Consider the following 25611-nt stretch of genomic DNA (forward strand, 5'->3'; position numbering starts at 1 on the left):
GCCCAGAAAGCCAACCGTATCCTGGGCTGCATCTAAAGGAGCGTGACCAGCAGGTCGAAGGAGGTGATCCTGCCCCTCTACTCTGCTCTTGTGAGACCTCACCTGGAGCATTGTGTGCAGTTCTGGTGTCCTCAACATAAAAAAGACATGGAACTGCTGGAACAAGTCCAGAGGAGGGCCACGAGGATGATCAGGGGACTGGAGCACCTCCCGTATGAAGACAGGCTGAGGAAGTTGGGGCTGTTCAGCCTGGAGAAGAGAAGGCTGCGTGGAGACCTCATAGCAGCCTCCCAGTACCTGAAGGGGGCCTATACGGATGCTGGGGAGGGACTCTTTGTCAGGGACTGTAGTGACAGGACAAGGGGTAACAGGTTAAAACTGAAACAGGGGAAGTTTAGATTGGATATAAGGAGGAAATTCTTTCCTATTAGGGTGGTGAGGCACTGGAATGGGTTGTCCAGGGAGGTTGTGAGTGCTCCATCCCTGGCAGTGCTCAAGGCCAAGTTGGATGAAGCCTTGTGTGGGATGGTTTAGTGTGAGGTTTCCCTGCCTGTGGCAGGGGGTTGGAACTAGATGATCTTGAGGTCCTTTCCAACCTTAACTATTCTATGATTCTATGTTGTTTGCTACTGAACTATTTTGGCTTGTATACAGTCTGCATAGGAGATACTGTGGTCTGTGCTCCTTGTTGAAGTTCATTTAGAATCTCACAGACACCTTTCATAATCTTCAACCTTTTCTTTTAGGTCCGCGTGGGTTTGATACAGTTCAGCTCAACTCCTCACCTTGAATTTCCACTGGGTTCGTATGTAACCAAACAAGAAGTGAAAGAGAGAATCAAGAGGACTGTGTTCAGGTCAGCTTATTTTACAGCTCTTCTCTTTTTTGGGGCTATGAATGATCACTGGACTGGGAGCTTGTTGAGGTCCGGACATCTCTGCCCCTGCTGTGCATACACCAATGTGATGCCCTCGGGGAGGAGGGTGGATGAGCACTGTGGTCCATAATCCACAGCCTGCTAAAACCTGGTCCGGCTTTGTTGGTAGAAGTTAATGGGAGCGAGAGTTTTCAGTTTCCCACTATAACATGGTAAATAGGGAGAATTGCCCATGACCCTCCTGGTGAGTTCTTTTGGCCATTTGTGCCGGGCGGCAGGTTACGTGCTTCCAGGGAAAAGCATGCGTGGTGTTCCTGCATGCCTGAGCAAAGGTAGGACGCGGTTTTGGTGGTTACAGTTTCCTTTGTCTTATGAAGTAGTGATGAATTCCTGCTCCCCAGATATCTGTGCATGTGTTCCTGCTGAATTCAACAGGATCAGGTTTTCAGAGGGAAACCATTTTTCTTCCTGATGATAAGACTTGGATGTCTTCCCATAACCTCAGGAAATGGAGCCAGAAGCCCAGAAAAGACCTTTCCTTAGAGCCTCTCCAAATCCAAAGTCTTCATGTCTGCGAAATGCTTTTGGATCTATGAAGGATCTGACAACCACCCCCAAATAACTCTTGTTTTCATGGTAGCTGAGGTACTGGTGTGGCCTGTGAGAGTCTACTCCTTCTTCAGCTCATCTGCGTTAGGGGTAATGTTAGCTCTGCATTTCTCGTGGATGTCTGCTACTCTCAGCATGATGTACATAGTGCAAGCAAATGGGGTCACTCTTGACTTTTTCAAGCAAGATCAATTGGCTGGTTTTGTTGCTTTGCTTTCGATAAGTTTATCAAATCAAGAAAACCTCTCGTGTAACGTTAAAGGAAAAACTTCCCAGAAAACAAGCTACACTCCTCCTCTTTGGCTGTTGGCTGAAAGTCAGTGAGAACAGAGAAAGTGGAGCAGTGTTTGGTGTCTGGCACTGAAATTCCTTGATGACAACACATGGATGCTGACAGATCAAACAGAAAGAATGACCTTGTGCTTGGCTGTTCCACATAGTTTAAATGAAAAGCTGACATTTCAAAGCAGATAAAACAGCTACGGATGGATTCCAGTTGGCTTCTGAAAAAGCTGTGTGTCTGACGTCTCGGTTGAGAGGCTTCTTGATGTGCTTCTTATGAGCCTTTGGCCAGTGAGGCATTTCCTGACTTCAGCCCTGTGCTCCAGGCGTGGAGCTGAGAGCACTTGAAAGGAGGCAGCACCAGACTAAAGTGAAGCTTCTGTGATTTACATGGAGCCTGCTGGTCTCTCTCTGTGAATCCTGTCCAAACGGCCTTTGAATTCATCAGCTAAACCCAGCCAAATTTGGCAGTAACCTCAGAAGCTAAACTTTTTATGAATTTCTTTCATACAAGTCAATGACTGGTTACAGGAGAAAAACCTTCTCTAGAGCTGTCCTGGAGGAAAGGCAACAAGTAAAAACCACATCTCCTTCAGCTTCAGAAAATCCTCATGGGAGTAATACCTTAAACACACACCCACTGTGTCAAAACCAGTGAAAATTGGTAAGAAACTGAATTTAAGGAGCTTTTGTGCAGAGACTCTTTATTAAGTTTTTCTAACCCTCAGGGCTCATGTGGGCACAGCTGAGTTATCGAGATTCAGTCATCACACTGACTATGCACAGTGTATTTTCCCTCATGCACAGCACTTTTCACTGAAGCATCTGACAGCTGCTGACATCTGGTCAGGAAATTGCGATTTGGACGTGCTATGAGCACAGTATGAAATGAGCATGAAATGATGAACTTGGGTATGATCAAATGCTTTTCTTGAACAAGCAAATCAGGAATCAGGTGCTAAAGCAAAGGATGGATGTTCAGAAAGCAAATGGAGTGTGTTTGTGTCAACACAGCTGAAGGACAACATGATGCCTCCAAGAAATGAATAACACTTGTGGCTTGGTTCTCCTTGCTTGCTCTGAATGGCTATAAAAGCAGCTCTAAAAGGCGATTACAGGAAGTGATTTATAGCACAGCTCCTTGGTAGAAGACAGCTGGAAATGTCTCCTGATCTCATGGGGTAGTTATCAACAGGTCTGGAGCAAGTTCCCAGTGAACTGGGCTCCCTCTGGTATCAAACATCCAGTCAGGCATGGCACATTACAGACCTCTCACCTTGTGCAGACGGAGAACTACCAAGAATGGAAGAGTGAGACTTCATGTCAATGTAGAAATTACCCCTTTGAGATAAGCAAATGTTTGTTCCTCTGACACCAAAAAGAGTTAACGAGTTGTAGGCAGGGGTCAAAGCTGTTGACAGCAGCTGAAGTACTTGCAGTGTGGGTTGCCCTTGATTTTTACAGGAGATGAAAGGCTTTTTCCCAGTGTGTTGTGTTGTAGCAAGGTCTTAGCCTGCTATTGACTGGGTGCAGAAATGTAGGTGGTTGATGTGAAGCTTGAGTTGGTTGCACCAGGGGCTGCCTGGGTAGCCTACATCTCCAAGTGTAGGAGATGGACTGGGAATTGGGGCAGCCGGGGCTAATTTCACCTTGGGGTCCAGCTGCACACCCTGCAAGGCAGAGGTGAGACCACCTCCTGCCTCCTCTCCAAGGTCTCTATTAGGTTACTTATGGCTTTTACTTAAATAAAACTGCAGTGTTTGGCTCACAGTGTCATCATTCCTGCCTCAGCCTGATACAGATCATAGTTTTATATGCAATTCTCGTGATGTTTTGTGGTACGTAGAACACAGAGCCTGGTCTTGAGTAGGCAAAGTTAAGCGTTGAAAGCAGAGGACAGTCCCTGCCACACAGAGCTCACTAAGAGGAAATAACAACCAGAGTAAATGTACAGCCCATAAAAACCACACATTTTCATTCCCCTTTTAGACCCATGTGTATGTATAGCGCTCCCTTTTTCATTCCCTTCTGCTTTATCTTCAGCACACTTGCAATGAGGGGCTCCTTCCCAGTTCACGTCCAGCATGCCGTCACCAAGAGACCCTTGTGCTGTGCAGACACTGGCCATAACCCTGCCCGTGGTGAGCATCCCTGCTACCAGAGGGAGCTCTTTTCCTTCGCTGTGGCTTTGTGGTGGTGTGCAGCATACAGCTCCAGTACCTGCAGGCTTGGGAGGCCAATCAGGCTCTTAGGCTAAGGAGGCATCCAGCAGTCAGCAAATCTTACTCTTTAATAATCTCACAAGAAATGAGCATCAGGATCTCTAAAGCATCATTGACTAAAGCTGTTCTCTGGCTATCCACAGCTTATTTTCTACCAATAATGCAATCATGGTTGCTTTTCCTTGGGTGTTATCGCATAGCTGCAAGGCTTGATGCCTGCCATTCCCTGGTGCCTAGCAGCAGCACGTTTTACCTGCTGATTTATGTTGCCGTTGGCATGTGTGCCTGCTGGAATGTGCGCCCTTTAGCTCCTGAATCCTGATGCTGGTTTAGTACTTTGCTACTGAGAGGATTGCTGAGTATTGAGCTGATCACTTTCTACCTCAGAAACATTCCCTTCTCCAGGGGAGAATTCAGGGGCTGCCAAAATATGGAAGTAGCTGGTTTCTTGCACCCTAGAACTGCTTCTGGGGAGCCAGGAAACAGGAAGTAAATGGTTTTATGGGGAAGGACCTGGAATCGGCACTGAAATCTGCTTGTTACCTTTGGTCCAAGGTAACAGTTTTCATTCTCCCAGAGGCCAGCTTGTGCACCCCTCGATCCCACTCCCCACGTTCACCTCTCCTCAGGACCAGTCAGCTCTTCAGAGCAGATTTTCAGATGGGATCATCTGATGCTTTTACACGTCTGTTCCTTCATCTCTCGAGATCCCATTCATTTGTAAATGAAGGGTGGCAGGGCTATCCCCATCCACCGTTTGAGTTACATGCATTGGAAGAAATGTTTCACAGGAGAGACAGGCAGGAAAGCTCCACAATAGCCCAGACCTGAGGGCAGCCAGGCCCCGCAGGGACTTCAGGACACTGCTCAGTGCAGGCAGTATGAGTAAGGTGTCTTTGGCACTCGAGCCACGAGTGAGCTGAAGCAGGTAACTTGTGCCAGTTTTAAATGGCCTTGTACTTCTTTCAGGTGATCCCATCTCCAAAATGAGAAGTGATGGGTACAGCTTGTGTGAATGTACCATCAATGGCTGGTGCACCTTCTCTATGTTGCCAGAGGCAAGCAACCTGGCAGATGGGAGTATTGATTTTGATTGAGTTTTTCACAGTTTTAGATAACTGGAGCATCAGGTGGCTTTTCTTAACATTTACTTTCCTCATGTAAAAGGCACTGGTAAAGCCCTTAAGGAAGCATCCCTTGTGTCCAGTCCTTCTGAGTTTCTAGAGGTACACTAAGATGTTTTCAGCATCTGTATTTTCAGGAGCTTTACTATAGGATGGACACATGCCTTTTAGTAGAAAATCGAATTAACCTGCAAATAAACCATGGAGAAAAAGGTCAAGACTACATACTGCTGGACTGTAGGCACTTGGTTACAAGCTGGGACACGTATCTCCCTTCTTGCTCTTGGTGTAAGAATGGCAGAAGGTTCTGTGGAAGGAAGGGGATGAAATATGGCAAGAATTTATAGCATCTTTATCCATCAGGAGAAAGGAAACCACTTTGAGATGCTGGTGTTCGTTCATTTTGCCCACTTGTACTGTGTTTCTGACTGGAATACAAGAGGTTGTTGTGAAACAGCTTTTCCTTACAACGCTTAAAGAAGTGACTGCAGTTTTTAGATGGAAGACTGGAAGCAGTTGAGACATTTGTCAAAGCTGGAAATAAATATCTGAGAGCTCTGGTTCTTGCTCCAGTTGCAGAAACACTCTGCTATGTGTTGGAAGTCCTGTTGGAGATGAGAGAGGCAAGGGTGAGCAGATGTGACCTATTGATAGGAAGATGACAGGAATGAGAGGGTTCGACATCTCTGTGGATGTGTGGTGTGGCAACAGGCAGGAATATGCCAAGTTCCCTATTACCAGAGGGTGGAAGTTTGAAAATCACATGGTAAATACAATAGCAAGAGAAGAGCTTTGCTTCCCCCTGTTCTGATTTTATCTGCCTTCTTTCTAGAGGTGGGAGCACAGAGACAGGTCGGGCTCTGAAGTACATTCTCCGCAAGGGATTCCCTGGTAGCAGAAACTCGAGTGTCCCTGAAGTCCTGATCATCATTTCAGATGGCAAGTCCCAGGGCAGCATCGCGATGCCTGCAATGCAGGTGAAGGACAGACACATCACGGTTTTTGCAGTGGGAATCCGATTTCCAAGGTAGGAAATTTCCCATAGAGGGGGAAACGGAGGTCCAACTAGCCAAATGGCAAGTTCCAGTGAGGAAGGGGTGGTCTTGTGCTAGATGTGAGCTTTGGAAAGAGAAAAGGGGGATTTGTGGGTTAGCAAATGGAGAAAATACTGATTTGGCTGCTGGTGTAGAAGGAGAACTAGTGTTGAAGGAAGCTCTTCCACTGACTTAGAGCTATGCTACTGCCTGAGGTTAAACACATAAGGCCTTTGAAAACTATTAGAAGGGTGCCATGGTTCTGCATCAGCTCTCTGTTCAGTGCACAGGGTCTGTTTGGATACTTGGTTCTTTGGGGATAACTAAGTGTTTGAACACCCCCTTGTTCTGCAGGTGGGAGGAGCTGCATGTGCTGGCTAGTGAGCCCACTGAGCAGCATGTGCTCTTTGCTGGGGATGCTGATGACGCTGCCAATGGCCTGTACAGCACCCTCACTGGCTCTGTCTGCAGCACCACTGCTCCAGGTAACCCCTTGTCCTGGCTCCTTCTTCAGGTCCATGCTCTGAGCTTGGACCATGTCACTGAATGAGGAAGATGAGGCAGTGTCAGAAAGTGTACAAGGGAAGGAGCAGGACTTGCGCTCTGAGTTATCCTGATTCTGGTAGCCAAACTGGATGGCATGCTGGTGATTCTAAGTGGTGGAATCACCATCCCTGGAAGAGTTCGCAAGCCATGTAGATGAGGCCCTTAGTGACATGGTTTAGTGGTGACCATAGCAGTGCTGGGGTAGAGATTGGACTTGATGACCTTAAAGGTCTTTTCCGACCTGGCTGGTTCCATGATTCCATCATTAAGGCACCAAAGGGGCTGAAAATTTCTCACTGACCTCTGAACGCAGCAGTGAGAGTTTTATAGAGAAGCAAAGCAGGCTGAATAGTCACCACCCAGATAGTGGGACAGGCTGGTGAGCTTGTCAACAGGAAAATTCCCTTCTGGAGTCTCTGGAGGCTGTGTGAATCACTACCCACTCTGCTGATGTCATCTGTAGATGAGGAAGGCTAACCCGTTTCGGAATGGTGCTTCACTCCCGTACAGACTTTGCATTTTCCTGCATTCACCCTAGTTTGCATTTGTTCTTTGCTACAGGCTGCAGAGTTGAGTCCCACCCTTGTGAACGCAGCACCCTGGAGACTGTGAAAGAGCTGGCTGGAAACTATGTGTGCTGGAAAGGCGCAAAGCAGCCAAATGCAGTGCAGGCTTCACTATGCCCTTACTACAGGTAAGTTGGACACCACAGCTCTAGAAATGAGTGGGGCTGAAAGAACATGAGAGATACAGTAATGAGGCTTTTATCTGAACTTTATTCTGTATGGGGATGAAGATCGCTCAGAAGACTGGTGCAAACATGGTCCCTAGACATGGGAAGAAGCTCCCCCTGCCCTGACCATTGACTGATGCGAGAAGCAAAGGGTGAGAGGAGGAGCTGAGACAAGAGGATGAAGTTTGAAGTTTACGTCTCTGTACTGACACTACTGCAGAGGTTTCTAAGTCTGGCTCCCTGCATTGGTGCTTGCTTTGGTTTCATCCACTCAGGCTTTCTTCCTTGCAGAAACCCCTTTTCCTTTGCTTGGCTGCCCTGGGGGACGTGGGAAGCACTTTCCTATGGAGAGGCTCCAGTCACTGGCAAAATACCCCCAGTGCAGCAGTGCCAAAACCAGAACGCGTATAAAGAGCTGCATTATCAGGTCAATGACAGTGCGTTGCATGAGGGAGATGTCCTCTTGCTCAGGGAGAGGAGGCTGGAGCTGCAAACCCATAAACCATGTCAGGTCCTTCAAATAACATTGTCACTGGAGTTGACACAGTGGGAGAAATGCTTTAAAAATGAGCTGTGAAGGGAAAGGCTGCTTTATGCTCTTTGTTGATAAAAGCAGCTGAGTGCAAGTGGTGGTGTGCAGAAATTGGTGTGTGGAGGGGTTGTTTTTCCTTTGAAGAGATGCTTTGTGCATTTGTTTTAATACCAGGCAGTTAGATTAATGTTTGAAAAGCACCCTCGATCTGGGCTGTGCATGATGGCCTGTGCATGGATACACTGAGGGATGACCGTATGGATAATTTTAGGCTTGTCTTAATGTCTGTGAGTGTTTCCAGATCCTTGTATTTTACAGCCAGCTTGCGAAAGCAGAGCAACTTGTGGCTCACCTTCGGCATCCCAATTGTGATGGTGTTGGCCACAGTTGCTGCAAGTTTGAGCAGCCCTAATGCAGAGCACTGGAAAATCAGTGGCATAGTGAAGCTGCAGGTATTAGACAGATAGAACCCTCATTAACACAGATGAGAATAAGCAGAAATCATCTCACTGTCAGGAACCAATGTTACCTGCCTTCTTACATGGGGCAAATATACATTTGTCCTCTAGGGTTTGGGTTAATTTCGTGTCACCTTAGGGAAGGGAAATGATGGAGGAAGTTAAAAAATCTCACTGGGAGGCACAGCTGAAGACTGAGGATTTCCTCCCACTCTAAACCTTGCTTGTTCACTAGTTACAGGTGAACAAATCAGATGCCAGAATTCGCACTGAATGACAAATTCTCACTGCTGTAAGTTTTTCTTTCCATTCAAATTTAGAATAAAAACTGTGACATCTTTTCTGCAGTAACAATAACCAAAAATTAATTCGGAGCCTGAAAAATAAATCCATAAACTTTAAATGTAAAACATTTGTATAGACTCCAAACCCAGAAGAGTAGATTTGATGAAATTCTCTTTCTTTTGCCACCCCACGCAGAATGGACATTTTCTTTTGAAATACTTGTTTTGAAAGATTGTGTTTTCAAAGAAAGTCTGTTCCATTGAAAACACCTTGAGGTCAACCCGAAAGACACCTTGTTAATCTTTAAATTCATGGTAGGTTTCATTCTTCCTATTTCAGGTGGAAGAGAGTCTTGATAAAACACCCATCCAGATGCTTCCGAACTGTATGTCCAGGTGGGATTTAGCCGTTGAAAGTTTTTATTTACAAAGCAGGAAAGATGAGAACTAAACAGCAAAAAGACTAAAATAAAGAATGAAAAGGATGAAAGGAAAGGTGTTTTAACTCTAAAAATTTTGTACTAAGCGAGAAAATGTCATCCTTAGCAAGAAGTCAATGCTACATCCATTTTTTTTTGTGTCATGGATATCTATAACCAGAGGTCTTTTGGATTAAAATATCACCCTATCATTTCTCCTTCCACTTGAGGAGCCAGTTAATCCTCATCTGCTTGTGTCTCTGGGGCAGAGGCTTGCGCTGCTTCCCAATGCCTGCAAGGAGTCACTGCTGTCCACCTAGAGGAGTATGCAGTGAGATGCCTCCACTCATTCACTTGGTACCATGGTCAGAACCTGACCCTTGCTGATTGCCAGCCTGTTTCTGTGACTATGAAAATAGCTGTGATGTTTCAGTTCTGCCCTTAACTCCATCTTTTTGCTGGTTCAGGTGGAAGTGGCTTGATCTTCTTTGTCAGTACAACATTGCCCAAGCAGCAGGCCACACTCTCATCCTTTCGTTGCCAGTGTAAATCTGACCAAGCTGCTTGACCTTTAGCAATCCTATATGTACATGTATGTAACTTCTTTGGCATTATTCTAAAGGAAATGAAGTGAGCTCATGATTTCCAACACTTCCTGTTGGAAAGCCATCCCAAAATGAAGTTGCCGTGGAGGTGAGGGTGTACGTGGCCCTATGTTAGTTCAAACTCTGCAGCGAGAGACCCCTTTTCCAGTGGTGGCACAGACGGAAAGGGGCAGGCTCCCTGCTGACTCCCTGTCTTTCCTTTCCCTGGTCCTGTTTAGATCCTTGTGACTCCCAGCCATGCCAGAACGGGGGCACGTGTGTCCTAGAGGGACTGGACAAATACCACTGCCTGTGCCCAGTGGGGTACGGAGGAGACATCCACTGTGGTAGGTGTAAACCTGCATTCTTCCTCCTTCCCTGTTGGCTGAGTCCTGCCCTTTGTGGTGGCTGTTGCACAGCCATAGGGACAACTGGGGTTGGGCTGCAGCCTTCGGGCTTTTCTCCAGAAGACAGGATGAGTTTATTCTATGATTCTATAAGGGCTGGACCAGATGATCACAGAGGTCCCTTCCAACCTGGTATTCTATGATTCTGTCATGCTGGTTATGGCTGTGTCAGTCCCAGTGACCGGGTCTCACTGCTCAGAAACCTTGCGGATATGGAGCGCACCAATACTGATAGTCTCACCCTGGTGTGGCTGCCTTTGGGTCTACGTGCAGGTGCCATGTGAGCAGAACAGAGAACCTGGGACAGACACATGGGTATGGCTGTTGGTTCCCTCCCTGAGCACATGGGGTGAAGAGGGACTCCTGATTTTGGGGGTTCCATGTAAGAAATCCAAGAAGGTCCCAATTTCAGGAAATGCTTTGTACTTGCTTCCCCCGGATTCAAAGCTCCCACTTTAAAGTGTCTCAGGATGTTACTAAAAACGGCCTGGTGCTTGGACTCTCTCCTTTCTCTGGAAAATTTGGGGTGTTTTCCCCAGAGTACTTAGTGACAGGAGTTGTCACTTTTAATTTGAAGTTTGCCATCCGAAAGTCCAGGAATCCCCCCAGACTCCCATGGATATTTCCTGTCTCTAAAGCCTGGTGTGGCATCCAACCAAAATAAAGCACGCTCCTGACACAGCTGTCCTCCAGCTCACGGCATGTCTGACAAACCAGTTTAGGTTACTGGACACCATGTCCCTGCTCCACACCACAGGGCTTGTCTGGTTGCGCTGTCTATGACAAATTGATACCTCCCTTTTCAGCACGAAAGCTGAGCCTGAAGTGCAACGCGAATCTCCTTTTCCTGGTGGACAGCTCGTCAGCAGTCACGCTGGAAGGGTTCCTGCGCTACAAGGCATTCCTCAAGAGGTTCTTCCAAGGAGTGATGGGCCAGGACTCGCCAATGAACGTGGGGGTGGCCCAGTACGATAGCAGTGTTAGGATACCCATTGAAGTGGGGCAACACAAGGATGCAGTCAGTCTCATGAAGAGGATTGATGCTTTGAATTTCAGTGGAGGAGGAACCCTGACAGGCAGAGCCTTGCAGTACATCGCACAGCATGGTTTTAGGAGCAACCCAGCCTTTGCAGACATGCAGGATGATATCCCACGTGTGGTTGTCTTGCTCACTGACTCCAAGTCCCAAGATCCAGTGGTAGAAGCTGCCAAGTACACGAGAGACCGAGACCTCTTCTTGATTGGTGTAGGCAGCAGCTTCATGAGAGCAGAGCTGACCAAGGTGACTGGCAATCCAAAGCAGACAATTGTCTACTCTGATCCCCAGGACCTGTTCAACAGGATCCCAGAGCTGCAGAGAAGAATCTGCAGTGTGGAAAATCCTAGAGGTAAGACTCATTGTGGGATGAGTTTGTCAAACCACGAGGAGGTCTTCTGAACTCCACTGGGGACAAGGGAAGGACAGAAGGACGAATGTCCTCATTTTGTTTATGTCAGTCATAGATCCAGGGACTAACCTTCCATCCCTGCTTTTTGTGGTGGGTCTGTGTTTATTGGTGTGAAAGGGCTGTCGATCATCCTTCAGGGATCAGCAGTGATGAATTTTGCCCACCGTTTTCCCCTTCTGACCTCTTCTTTTGTTACAAAGGGGTACATACGTATTCTGAGAAATCCCATGTTTGCACTCTCTTATCCAGGCTGCCAGGCGCAGTCTCTTGACTTGGCATTTGTAGTGGATGCTTCATCCGGAGTTGGCCTGGAGAATTTCCTGCGGCTGAGGGCCTTTGTCAGGAGCAGCTCTTCACATTTCAGCATCAACCGGGATGTCACCCAAATTGCCCTTGTGATCTATGGCAGCAGAGCTCGCACCGTGTTCGCTTTGGACACCCACACAAGCAATTCTGCTGTCCTCCAAGCCATCGACCAGGTGCCTTTCCTCGGGGGCTCGGGCTCTGCTGGCAGCACCTTGCTGCACATTTATGGTGATGTGATGACAGTGCAGAAGGGAGCAAGACCTGGTGTCAACAAGGTGGTGGTGCTGCTCACAAGTGGAGGTGGCATGGAGGATGCGGCTGCCCCAGCTCAGCAGCTGAGGCACAACGGCATCTTGGTGTTTGTGGTTGCCATTGGGGATGCACAGAGGGAAACGCTGCTGAGGGTTGCTGGGTCTCCCAACTACCTGGTCCACATCTCCTCCTATGAGGACCTGCAGTATTACCAAGGCCTTATCATTGAAAGAATCTGTGAAGGTGAGAGAGCATCCCATCCTTGCTCTTTATGCTGGTGCCACCAGGCATTGTTATTGTAGGTTTTCTGATTCTTTACCAAGTGAGCTCAAAACTGTCTTTTGCCTTTTACAGGTGGGCAAACTATGGCATAGACATATGATGGCTGTCCAAAGCAATTCTGTAGGAATAGGAACCAACTGGACTGAGTCTTGGGACTCAGTCCACTGGGTGAGACTGGGCTTAGTGTGAGTGGCTCTTTCCAGCCCTGCGAGGCCTAGGTTCTGCCTTCCATGGGAGAAAAAGAAGTTTGTTCTTTTTCTGAGGTTGCTTTAAACCTGTAGAACTTGCTGTGCATTGATGTACCCCCTGCAGTATTCCGGGGACACGTTTCCACAGCCAACAGTGTTGAATGTGAGCGCCTGTCTTCACTGAAAATCAGCTCTTCAGAAAGCGTAGCAGCCCTGGTTTGCAGACATTAGTGATGGTCAAAGTGCTTCTAGTTAAAATGTCATGCCTTGTTTCTCATTCAAAATAGTCTGAGTTTAACATCTAGCTATTTGCTTTTGTTATGTTTTAACTCGTTTGTGAAATCAAATGAAGAAGCACGTTGAGCTTGAGCACTATCAAAGGTCCTTTTCATCTCTGGGCATGCCCGTGACTCCTTCAGGGTTAGAAAGAACTAAAGCACTGTCTCTTTGGGGTGAGGAGCTGGTCTCTTGGCAGGCTCTGCAGATGGTTTCTACCTGGAGCTTTTCAATGTGCTCCTTTTGCAGTGGTATTTTCAGCTGTGTTATTACAAAAACAATGTACTGTACCATGAAATTAACTACAGCGCCACAGATGAAAGGGAAAAGATGGCAAGGTTCAATGAGTCAGGGTAGTAACATATCATTTCCTGAGACTGAATTGCTGCTTTCATTTCATGTGCAGGTAATCACTGTTTGCACTAGATAGGCTGGGACCAAGGGCGATGTGGAGATAAACCCTTCATTCAGTCTTCTGCTCCCAAGTCCAAGGCTCAATAACAGAATCATTGTCTGTGAAAGGGCTTAAAAAATATTTATGACTCATGATAAAAGTATTTAGAAACAGGTCCTGCCTCTGGGCACCTGCAATATCACATTTATTCTGAGGCTCAGCTGAAGAGAGACCATAAAAAAGAGATCTGGGGGCAAGGAGAAAAGATCCTAAGCATTAAATGTCTATGAATCTGATTAATGGAAACACAAACTCTTGGGATCATCAAAGGTTATAATCCCTCAAGTGCAAGAAGCTTATTTCAGATGATACTGTGTTAACAGTAGGCTTGAGTTTCACCTACAGTGAAAGCAGAAGTGTCCATCCCTGCGAATATAGTGTCAGGTAGGACCCCATCTGAGATGTCCCATGATGACAAAGTTGTTGAACCCAACTTGGCTCCATAAAAAATCAACAGGAACTAAAGACTGAGATGTCTCAGATCTAGGATTTGACTGTCAAAAACCTGAATTTCAATAATTTTGCCAAGCTTAGGCACAGGTTGAGAGTTGATGTGCACATGTCAGTATCTGTACAGGGAGAACAAACACCAAGTGCCGCGAGCTGTAGTAACCTTCCTGTTGAATAGAGGATAGAATTAATATCCTTTCCTTTCCCCCTTTTCCTACACCTTCTATGTGTTTTCTACCACAGAGCAAAGAGCAAGGCTAGCAGCTCCACCCTCTACCCCACATAGCTGTTCAGCAGAGGAATTTCACACACTTACCAACACTGCAGTGGTGTTGCCAGCAGACTGGAAGCAAATCCCTCCGGGATGCTGCTACTTAACCTGAAGTATTTGCAGGAAGGCAGCATAAAACACTGCCAGCCCTGCTGACAGCTGGGTTCTGTGGCTTTAAGAGGGTTGGGAAAGCTGTCACATACTTCAAATGAACAGGGCTAATAACAATTTGGGCTGCGGTTGCAGGCTTTTCTCTTAAGCCTCCTAGAAAGCAGCACAGAAATGTTTCCTGTGTTGTTTTCCATTCATGCCATCCTTGCTTCCCAGTTGACTTCTTGTACTTGCTCCTCACTGGTGGGAACCCAGGTCCTCTCCAGGGCAAAGTGGGGTTTGAACTCCAGTGGCTTTTGGGGTTGTAAACTGCTTGGAGCAGGGCATATGTCTTGCTCTGTATTGGCAGTGTCCTGATGTGGGGGCTTAGGGTGCTCACATGTTCAGTGCAGAGCTCTGAAGATGCTCCACTGTGCTCTTCTTTGATAGGCAGCCTAACATATCGCCATACTTTGAAGCTTTAGAATCATAGAATCAACTGGGTTGGAAAAGACCCTAAAGATCATCAAGTCCAACTGTTACTCCAGCACTGCCAAGTCTACCATTAAACCATGTCATTAGGGATTGTCATATATTAGGATTGCTCTCCAGATTAGAACATCTAGCAAAGCCGTTCTTCTTCCTCTTCTCTAGGTTAAATACAGGGGAGTTTGTTACCCTGCTCTTGCAGGGGGGTTGGACTAGATGATCTTTTTAGGTCCCTTCCAACCCTTGGGATTCTGAGTTTGTCTTCTGTGGCAAGACAGGGTTGTAAGCCTGCATCCTCTGCCATGTTAATGTGGTTTTCCATTCTCTTTAGCCCTCCGTGACATTTTTTGATGTCTGGGATAGATAGTTGCTGATACTTTTGCAGCATTCCCTATGAACATGAACATGTGTCCTAGCTGCTAATACTCTGTAGATGCACCTGAGCCTGCTTTCTGCTTGTGTCTTTTGCAGAAGCAAAAAGCCCCGTGAACCTGTGCAAGCCCAACCCATGCATGAACAAGGGCGTATGTATCCTTGGGCCTGGGAGCTACCGGTGTGAGTGCCATGGCTGGGAAGGACCCCACTGTGAGAGCAGTAAGGATCAGCAGATATAGCAACCACAGCAGACGCCATCTGGTCTGCCAGCCCCTCTGAAGGGATCCCACATCTCCCACCCTTGAGCAGAGATGTGGCTGTAACTGTTGGGCAGCTGTTTGGTGGCTGGGTCTTGGTGCTGATGTGGCCTCTGTCAGAATCCCTCCTTGACCCACAAGGTGGAAATATCTGGGATATCTGTGAGGGAGCTGTCTTTGTTGGAATGTGAGACACCACCCCTATTGCTTTCAGTGCTTTCCATGGTGTGAAAGCCTCCCCATTGCCTTTCTTCTCTATAGCTGGGAGGCGATGGCCAGGAATTGGTGAGTCTCTAGCCCTCCAGAGGTGGTCCTGTTCCCATAGTGGGAAGTTCTTAGTTAAGTGGGTCCAATGTTGTGCTCTTTACCTGATCCCAGGAGTTCTGACCTCCACCCCACAGCCTCTAACATCTGATGACTTAAGAGGATGCTTTCTGGGTTGTAATGGACCAAGTGTGAGCTTATCCCTTGGTCCAAAAGCCCTTATCCCGCTTCTGCACTTCTCTTCTACAACAGGAGTTCTCCGGGGTGATTCTCCACGATCTCCAGTCCTTCCTCCACACTCCCATGTGCAGTGGACTCCAAGGGCTTTGCAGCACTTCTCCAGAGGCCCCTGGCACACCAGAAGACACATGGATCACGGACACTGACACAGATGCACCGAGTGCTGCAGTTTTCTGTCCATGAACACTGCCATTCTTAGGCACAACCTAGCAAGCCACCACTGTCCCTAGCAGTGACTGAGATGCTTCAGCACAGGGACTGTGCCGAGGCCATTCCCAGTTACTGCATGGCACAAACTGGGCTTCCCAGTGCTCTCTTTCTTTAGTAATTGCAGTAAATATTTGTGTTTAAGTATTTACTGTTGACATTTTGCATTTCCTCATTCAGGTTCTAGTGCTGTGTGAGTATTATTACTTCTTTAATGGACTTCTTAAGAGATCTTTGAGTTAGTCTAAAAATGCATAGAAGTCTGAGCAACTCTGGAGCTCCTACTGAAGGGGTATAATGTAGATAATGCACTGGCAGAGGAGGTGCTGGAGTGAATGGCTTGCTGCATGCAGGAAGAAAAATAAGAGGAAGGAGAAATGGTTATGAGCCTCTGTTCTGCTTTGTAAGTTGTCCATGATGCTTTCTTCTCTGACTTTATTTGGAGTGATTGAATATGGTTTAGCTTCACAGTCATTTGTAAGCATTAATAAGGAGAAGTTTGAAAAGCATGGGTTTGGCAAGAGCATCGAATGGTTTATGCAGCTCCAAAGCAGAGCTGGGACAGGCAGTTTTTCAGTTAGATGCATTGACTGATTTTCTCCCACATTTAACCCAGGTCGAATCTGGTTAGCAGGGCTGCAAATATACCAAGTAAGGGCAATCCCCAACTGTTTACAAAGATCTGGTCTATTGTAGGCTCTGGATGGAGCCATAGTTTGTTCCATCCTGCTGGTCTTTGGCCTTTGTCTGCTTTCAGGTTTAACTCCCTGCCCAGCCTCACTGTTATCTGCCAGCCACAGTCTGACCTGGAGGGGACAGGACCAGGACAACCTCTTGAGCGGCTTCAAATGGGTGCTTGGAGCAGAATATGTCAGAGGGGAAGAAGCCTGAACCTCTCTTCCCTGATCCCATCTATCCTTTCCTTTCTGCTGCTGGCCTCCTCTTTACTCTCTCCTTTACCCATGCATATTTTCTCTTATTCATGCCTTTTTGCTCATTCCAGGTCAAGCCCCACCCCTTCTTTTTGGTGTTGTTTCCATGGCTTAGATCTCTGCCATGTTACTTAGCTCTCCTTTTGGAGCTGGCTGGGGAGAATGGCATGCTTGTCCTGGCCTGAACCCGGACAGACAAGCTGAACGGCATTTCTGCCTCCCCTTGCTGTTAAAGCTGATCTTGTCCCTGGCAAAGCCATCTTCTGACACAGCACAAGCTGGGTCTCTGGTGTGCTGTGGTGGTTCATGTGTTTCCAGAGACAGTTTGGCCACTTGCCTGCATCCTTTGGAGCATCATCCTCACTGGATCATTAGATCAATTCGCCCATGATGCTGTAAAATTGCTCCCTAGGGCCTGTGCTTCACACTGTTGGGTTGTTCTCTGCTGCCTTTCCCATGGTGTCCATTACCTTGGGAGTGCAGGAGGAGCTCTGGACAGGGCTGTGGCAGAGACATTAACTGTGTTTGCCAGCACTCGTGAAAATAGCATCTATTGTTCCTAGAAGAAGAAAAATGCCTTTATCCAGATGTCCTGGCCCCATGCGTGAATTAGTAACATTAGATGTACAAAGCAAGACACAAATTACTCCTCAGGTTTGTTGTCAGGAGAAGAATGGTCTAAAAGCACTCTCGGGGATGAAAGCTGGCACTGAGACAGGAGCAGCACTCTCCTGTCTTGTGGGAGAGACAAGGCTACAAGAAGAGATAATTCCCTCTTTCTTTTCACTGTCACTCCGTAGATCGTCTGTGTCCTAAGGTGCAGCAAAATAGAGGTTTAGTTGAAGGCTGATATTTGAGATAGAAAGAGAAACAGATCTATTAATGTTCACTTCTCACAGGCATTTGTAGTCTGTAGGACTGGTCTTCCCTCTCAAATGGAAGTGTATTTACCTTGTCTGGCACACAGCTCTGGAGCTGGTGTGTGCTTTCCTGGCCTCATACACAGGCTTCAAGCCTTTTCCCCGTATCTCTGTTGCCTGCAGGATAGTTCTCACAGCTGCTGAGCTCTTTGTCTTGTGGCAACTGTGGTTTGGTGTAACCTTTGTAACTTCTTTTTCTTTAATACATAGCTGGCAAGTACTTTTTTAGAGTGCATGGGCTTTTCTGGGACAAGGGATGCTTGCTTGGGTCTGAGCTGGGGAAACCCTGCCTTTGCACCATCCTGCTGGCTTTTAAGCACTGATTGATGGACAGACCTCTCTGTGTGATGAATGAATCACAGGCTGCAAAATCTCAAGCGGGAGACATTTTAATGCTGGATGGGATACATCTAGCCTTGTGCATCAGTTCCTCAAGTAGAGATGGTATGAGAGATTGGAAACTCATGGAGCAGTTGCAGGAAAGCTGGTTTCTAAACCCAGCCCTTAGCCTCTGGGTGCATCTGGCTGGGGTCTCGATGCCCAAAGTGTCCCAGGGATCTCCATGTCTTAGTGATCTATGTGTTGATTTGTAGTGATCTATGACGGGATGTGCTGTGACCTTCCTCCTAAACGCGAGTGATCACAAAAGGCTTGATGCTTGCTTAGATGTGCTCTGGCCATGGCAGCACCCACCAGGTCTCCTTTTGTACAGGACAAAGCACTTTGCAAGGTAAGAAGGTGATGGGGGACTGGGGGTAAGTGGGAAAAGCCAAGCTGCTAACAAAGATCAGGGTATATGGGATGGTCTTGGAGAGTCCTGCTTGATCCCACAGGCATGCAGGACACTGCTGAACAGTTGTTGAGGCTGTTGGCTTTTCCTTTTTGCAAATCCGAGTTGAAGATCATAACTAATTTCCAGGCTCTCTCCTGCAAATTTTAATTAAGAAAGATTAAGTGGCTTTGATCTCTGACATGATCCCGTACTAAATTCACTCTTACAGACTGGGATCCAGTCAGAAATACTTAATGACAATTTACCTCATGGGAGCTCATTCCCTTGAGGCTGGCACAGCTGCTGAGGAGCTGGGGGTCCTGTGAAGCCAGCACTAATCCTGTCTGGCACTGGGGGAGCCCAGAGCATGTTGTCTGTGCCAGGTTGTCATTAGATGTCTGGGCTGCTGTGACTAATGGAGCTGTGAATTACTCTTGCTCTGTAGGATTGCTGGATGAGCCTGTTTCTCCTTTAGGAAACTGGGTTTTAAGTAGGTAGTATGTATTTTACCCCCTTTATTCTTACCTTCCCTCAGCAAGCAAAACCATGCCTGTTTGTGATGAGAATATGTGTTTGGTGCCCATACTGTAGAGGTTGCAGCAGGGAAGCTGGACTTTACATCCTGCTATACCACCCTCTCTGAGCACCAAGAGCTGAGATCAGGCTGTGAGAAATCTATTGATGCTCCCCTTAAAGCCAGCTGACTTCTTCAGCTTGCAAAATGCCTGCAGTCTTACTCTGCTCAATAGAAGTAAATGGATTTTATATCTGAGACAACTTACATAAACATATAGGCCAGCTTCGCCATCAATGAGAGGCAGGTTTTTTCCCCCTGGCACTTGTGTCTTAGCTGCAAATCAAAGTGCCACTAACTCGCTGGATGTGCTAGGCAGGATCCTCCAGTACCTGCTGTAGGGTTGCTCCAAGTATGCAAAGCAAGAACTGAAGGTACTTGTGAGAAACTTGATAAGAAAAAGCATTTGTAGCAGCAAATTCCCTTTCAGCAGAATATGGGCTTCTGCATGTGACACCCTGCAGCCCCCATGGTGGCATGGCTGCATTGCGTAGGGGTGAGAATCACACAGGGAGTAACTATCAAAGCAATAACAGTAAGTACTAAGTTCTGTCTTAGGCAGTCAGCAGCAGTAGGAGCTCTGCCTCCCTGCACAGCTGTATCTTTAGACCCAGGCCTTCAACAGGGTATTTGGTAGGATAAGACTGAGGTGAGCAAGCCCTTTAGTCTGGAAGGCAGCTGTGTTTGCTACCAGGATGGTCCACAGCCATCCAAAGGCAGTGTTGTGCTGGGGACAGCTAGAGATAATAGAGATGTTACAAAGCACCCGTGAGTGATGCTGGGAAAAGACAGAATTGACTGCTGCTTCCCCTTCAGCTCACAGAAACAGCAACCCCAAATCAAGATGTTCTTTTGGGAATCGCAGGCTTGGAGGCTGGCAGGTTTGTGTCAGTGGTTGGGCTAGGAAAAGCAGGGGAGCAGGACCTTCCGCAGGACTTTGCGCCATAGCTAGGGTGCCTTTCTGCAGGAGTGGTACAGCCACCAAAAGGTATGTTACAGACGTGTCTGGCTTGGTGGCTGTTCAACCACTTTATTAACACTTTTCCTTCCTTTCCATCTAAACCCCATCCTGCTTTTCCCTTCAGTGACAGCAGCAGGCACTAAGCCTTGCACACAGTTGCTATCTAGTGGCCAGAGGAAGGTAGTGGATGCTACTTTCTCCAGTGGTTTTATGCAAGAGAGCTGTGCTACGGAGATACAGGCAGGAGTCTTTTACATGTATTCATGCAAAGTGTCACGGTTAAAGCTATTTTTCAGTGGGTTGGCTGTCCAAAAATGCTTTTTGTTGACGGTGTAGCCACTATAGATGACTACATTGTTTAAGATACAGTCCATTTTAGCTATAGACTGCATAGCTAAGGAACTTTGTAGTAACCAACAGTGTTGTGGGGGTTTTGTACTTGAATTCTACTGGAAAATAGCGCAGGAGCAAGCCACACAGAGAAGAAAAACCACTGCTAGCATAATATACTCATCATTTTATTATAAAACCCTCTAAAGCGCCACTTGAAAGGTCACAGTTACAACAAAGGAAATGCCTTGAGTTAGGGAGACAATGGGGATGCAGAGGAATTGTTTTATGTTTCTTGTCTGGGGAATGTGTGCTGCTCAGGCCTTGCCTGTGTTTACTTCCTCTAATGGAGACACCCCAGCAGGACCACTGATGCTGACCGGGCTGGAGTGGGGAAAGCAGAGCTGCTCTCATCCATCGCTGTCTCAGTACCACTGTGAAATGTCTGGACAACTTCTGGAGGATGACAGCGGGGTGGATGGTGAGGGCATGGTACTACACAGATACTTAGGGTATAGAGAGGTCTCCTGCCAGCTCATCATGGGTCAAAACAAAAGCTTCATGGTGTCCATGGCCTCCATCTGTGCTTTGGTGAGGGAAGGCCCCCTGGGTCCTGAACTAGAAGGTTCAGTGGTTTGTTTGCATGAGTTTTTCCTATGTGCAAACCTTGCACAGGGACAAGGGTGATTGATGCACTGCTCTGGGGCCTGGGATTAGCCATTGCTCCATGTGCACCACAGCAGAGTTCAAAGAAGAAACAGGAGTGAGGTCACCCTTATTCCCTTCAGGATACCCTGACCAAGTGCTTCGTTACACCCCAGCCCCATGGCAGTGGCAAGCAAGCCCAGAGCCCCTGGTCAGCACATCCTCAGTCAGCCCAGTGCCACCACCAGCTTGGGGTCACTGCCCTGCAGACCCCCTGGGCTGCTGGGCCTTTGTGTGAAGACGGAGCATCCCTTTGGAAGTGATCTCAGGCCTGTCAAAGGGTTTCAAGGCTTAGGAAGGTACAGCATTTTGCCTGTGTTTTTACCCTAGCTCTGGGTGCTGCTTGCCAGTGTAGCTGCAGGACCCCAGAGCAGCCCAGCCAGGGTACTGGTGGGTACTGGTGCTGCTTTAGCTTTGCAGGGTTAGAAAACAGGTTCAATCCCAGCACCATCAACTCAGTTACTGAGTCTGGGCCCCAGGGCTGGAGCCATGAGAGGAGACACCAAAAGGTGTCCCCAGGCCATCAGACATGATAGCAGGTTAGTGAGAGGAGAGGGTGCATGGATTTCTGACAGCCTCTCTACTCTCCTTCAACTTCCAACGTCTCTAACTTTAGCAGTCCCAAATGTCCAACATCATTCATTAGAAACCTTGGCCAAGGCAGAGATGGGTGGGATTTGTGGGCCAGGGCCCAAAGGCTATGTATTAAGTTAAATAAGCTGGAAATCAGGGTGACAGCACCAATACGGCTAGCAGCCCACCCCTGGAGCCGAACAGGCCAGGCTGGTCAGCCCTGCCTGCGTGGAGGGGCTCCTGAAGATATCCCTGTACCTTCAAAAGCAGATTGTACGTCTGTGGCTCTGTGGAGACCAGAGAGCATCAGCAAAGTGGGGCTCATAGCTGGGGCAGGAGCATGGGGACTGCTTTACCTCCCCTCCCCTGGGAAAGGGCAAGCCCTGAGAGATAGATACACAGGGATCCAGTTTCCCATACAATGGCTGAGCAGGCCTGGGCCTTTGATGAATTGTTAACAAACCTTCAAATAGGATTTCTTTTCCAGAACAAACTCCTCAGGTGAAAAAGAATGAACTGAATCTGCTTGCAGATCTCCATTGCCCAGAGCTCTTGGTGCCACCAGTCTGTACCACATCTTACAGCACAAGAAGGTGAGCAGGGATTTTCCTTGACACTGGCAAAGCTGGAGCAGGCTGGTAGCAGTGAACACATGCTGGGGGGAATCAGGACACCAATTAGGAATCCCCTGGACAGGCTGCCGTGTGCCTCTCATTCATGTCTTGAGCATCACTCAGGTGTGGTTATTGACTGAAGGCTGGATGAAATGCAGCTGAGTGATGACTGGCAGCAAGACAGGAGACTTTAGCTGACTGCAGTTTGTCACAACAGGTTGAAAACCACCGGGGTATAAAGAATAGCAGAGGCCCCTTCTGAACCCACTACTGCCACTAATATAGAAACCTTAATGACTCACTGATAAACCTTCAGGGTAGAAATACACAGAACACCCCTATGTACAATAACATTCTTGTATACATCAACTGGGTTAGGAACTTGACGCAAGGATTGCCACTGGTTGTTATTGTTTTAGCTACACGATTGGGACTTGTCTGGAAAGAGCAAGATCATTCGGGATAACTCATGTTGGCAGCAGTTGGCTCCTTTGCTGCGCTGAGCAGTTGGTGTGACGTGGAGGAGGCGCTTGGTGTGTGGTTGTGTTGCACAACTCAACCTCCACCTAAAGACGATTGAATCCCCTTGGCCAGGAATGGGCAATTCCAGTCTTTAGTCCATCTAAAAAGACGTGCTTCTAACTAGCTCCCTTCTTCTCCCATTCCTGCCAAGGAATAAAGGCAAATTAGTCAAAAGGCAGATCTGGAAAGCCACAATAGTTGTAATGTGCAAGGTCAACCCAAGTGGTTTTGGCTGCAGAATAGGTCAGGGCTGTCTCTCTGTTATAAGCAATACACACATTTATTCATTTAAATCACAGCTAAAGCAAACCCAGGTGAAAAGACCAGAGGAAAACCAGGCTCTGAGTGTTGCTTGGTCAGGGGTAAGACACCCCACCACCCCATCCCACTGCCAGGAGGGAAAAGCAGCAGCATGTACAGATTAGCACGTACCTTAGCTTTCTGTAGGACTGTTCCCTTCCCTGTCACCATGACGGATAAAGGTCTGTTTTTTAAGGCCGTTGCTGAATTGACTGGTGAGTTGTCTGTGCTGTTTGCTGGACTGGCACTTTTTGCCTGAATCTACAGTAAAAAGAACAGAAGGGTGATGACTTCAGCCTACCAAGAGGGATTACTGCCTTTCCTTACCATCTCCTTCTCACAGTCACATCCCACTTGCACTGAGGAACATATATTCCAGTGACATCCCAATTTCAAAATACAAATATGTGTGTGGTGTGTTTGGGTGTTGAGGACTCAAGCAGAGATTCAGAGCAGGGCAGGCAGCGACCATCTCCATTTCATGGGAACCAAATTCCCAAGAAGGAACTTAGCTGCCTGAATCTCCCCCAAACCACCCTGTAGCTCAGCTGAGCACAGAAGGAGCTGGGTCCAAACCTGCATGGCCCTGGAGGGTGTTGTTCAAAGTCCCACATGGAAATACAACTGCTCTCTTGAGCCCCAGCCCCCTTTCACTTCCCCATCACTGCTGTTACCTCATTATGTTATTATTATACTATTATTTTATGTCTATACATAGCTAATAATTTACATAATACTTTACTTAGATAAGATATAATCTAGACTTTTATATAGGATTACAGATTATAATAATTTAATGCTGCTATTAATGATTATAGTATTAAGCAGGCTGAGACAATGGGAATGCCTGGCTGCTGGAAAGCCACTGCACACCCCAGGGGTACCCCACATACCCGGGGGGCTGCGTTCTCCAGGTGTGTGGTATCCACCGCAGTGCCCAACGTCACGGGGCCAGACTCAGCCTTCTTCAGGTTCTCCTTCACTTCCACCAGGCTCAGCTCCAGGTCCACCCTCCGGCTCTCCTTCCTTTTGCATTCTTCTTCTATCTCCTTCAGCCGCTGCTCCAGGCTCTTGTCTGTGAAGGGAGGGAGGGATAACTTGATACTGGCTGGGAACTTGGGGAGCTCATGAAGGAAGCAGGGACCAGGGCATGTCCTTGTATTTCCTTATATTCTCAGGGCAACCTGTGCAAGCACCTGATCACCCTCGCAGGGAAGAATTTATTCCTAATATCCATTCTAAATCTCCCCTCTGTAGTTCAAACCCATTCCCGCTTGTCCTATCCCTACATGCCCCTCTCCACATCACCCCTTGTGACCAGCTCTACCTGCGTTACCCCCAAGCATTTCCTTCAGCTCCCGCCTCTCTTTGCGCAGCTGGGTGAGCTGAGCCCGGATTTCATCCTTCTCCTTCTCCAGCCGCTCCTTCTCCTCTGTAAACCGCTTCACCTCCGCTTCTGTCCTGTTCTTGCCCAGCTTAGTTTCCACTGCTGATGCTGCAACCACAATCCACCAAAACAAGGGGCAAAATTAGAAAGCTTTCTTAGATGCTCAGAAACATAATGAATGAGGGTCTGGGAAGTCACCAACCAGGAGACTCACCATCCCCTCGTAAAGCTACCGTATAGCAGCATCAAGGGAACCACAGGGCAAAACTCACACTAAGAGTACCACCTCCCTCCAAGCCCCTGCTGCCCCAGTGTCACCCACTCACCCGGCAGCGGCATCTTGGGCCGGTGTGCTGGTACCAGCTGAGGGCTGCTCGCTGTCCCTGTGCCCAGCGGCACCTCGGGGGCTGGCTGGGGGAAGGCGATGTTCTGCTGCTGCGTCTGGATCTTAACAGTGGGCATCCGTGGCAGCGCCTCATCGGGCTCTGGTTTCTCTGGCTGTTTCTGGGGGGAGAGATGAAGTGGGATGATGTGGTGGGGTAACTGGCTCACTGGTTAAGCCTGCACTACACCACAGTCCAGGACAGTACCTGCTCCGAGGTCTCCATCTCCTTAATACAGGGCTCAGCTTCCTTAGGCACAAGGGCTGGCTCTGCTGTGCTGTCTGCTGCAGCCTTGTTGGCAGCCCTTTCTAAAGATGGTGAGCTGAGGGGTGAAGGCTGGCATGACATCTTGCCAGCACAGTGCAGGAAGGACTTCACTGGGGTGAGATCCAGGTATACTCTGTCTTGGTCCCCCTCCGCTTTGCTCTCATTCTTGAGTACTTCTTCCTGCAAAAGGAGAATGCTCCCCTGAAATGGGACCATCTGCTGCAGTATAGGAAATATCTCGCTGCAAAGCAGTAGTATCTCAGGCAATCTGAAGTATTTTTCCATAAACTTTAGAGGAATTAAAACCCCATTCTCTATGTCATTCCATACAGGGCTTTTTAGTGTACTGAAGGAAAGGTCCTTCCTGCTCTCCTTCAACAGCTTTTTTCCAATGGTACCAGCAGCCCCATC

The 25611-nt window shown here is 47.7% G+C and overlaps 2 protein-coding genes across 4 annotated transcripts in view; one reads left to right on the forward strand and one right to left on the reverse strand.

Moving 5' to 3' along the window:
- The window catches only part of VWA2 (von Willebrand factor A domain containing 2), a 29698-nt gene extending 13589 nt beyond the window's left edge, over window positions 1-16109 (forward strand). Inside the window, exons 5-14 of the mRNA XM_065672949.1 lie at window positions 747-856; window positions 5947-6141; window positions 6503-6633; window positions 7256-7388; window positions 9042-9097; window positions 9944-10051; window positions 10918-11499; window positions 11809-12360; window positions 15089-15211; window positions 15766-16109. Coding sequence (XP_065529021.1) covers window positions 747-856; window positions 5947-6141; window positions 6503-6633; window positions 7256-7388; window positions 9042-9097; window positions 9944-10051; window positions 10918-11499; window positions 11809-12360; window positions 15089-15211; window positions 15766-15899 — 2124 coding nt within the window. The 3' untranslated portion in view covers window positions 15900-16109. The remainder of the gene's footprint in view (window positions 1-746; window positions 857-5946; window positions 6142-6502; window positions 6634-7255; window positions 7389-9041; window positions 9098-9943; window positions 10052-10917; window positions 11500-11808; window positions 12361-15088; window positions 15212-15765) is intronic.
- Window positions 16110-20621: 4512 nt separating this feature from the next.
- The window catches only part of AFAP1L2 (actin filament associated protein 1 like 2), a 71092-nt gene continuing 66102 nt past the window's right edge, over window positions 20622-25611 (reverse strand). For all 3 annotated transcript variants that reach the window (XM_065672314.1, XM_065672313.1, XM_065672315.1), the window contains 6 exons: window positions 25141-25380; window positions 24877-25054; window positions 24491-24658; window positions 24057-24238; window positions 23296-23424; window positions 20622-23006 (listed from right to left, as the gene is read on the reverse strand). In XM_065672314.1, coding sequence (XP_065528386.1) covers window positions 22980-23006; window positions 23296-23424; window positions 24057-24238; window positions 24491-24658; window positions 24877-25054; window positions 25141-25380 — 924 coding nt within the window. In that variant the 3' untranslated portion in view covers window positions 20622-22979. The remainder of the gene's footprint in view (window positions 23007-23295; window positions 23425-24056; window positions 24239-24490; window positions 24659-24876; window positions 25055-25140; window positions 25381-25611) is intronic.

Source organism: Lathamus discolor, chromosome 3 (assembly GCF_037157495.1).
Source record: "Lathamus discolor isolate bLatDis1 chromosome 3, bLatDis1.hap1, whole genome shotgun sequence".
NCBI lineage: Eukaryota > Metazoa > Chordata > Aves > Psittaciformes > Psittacidae > Lathamus > Lathamus discolor.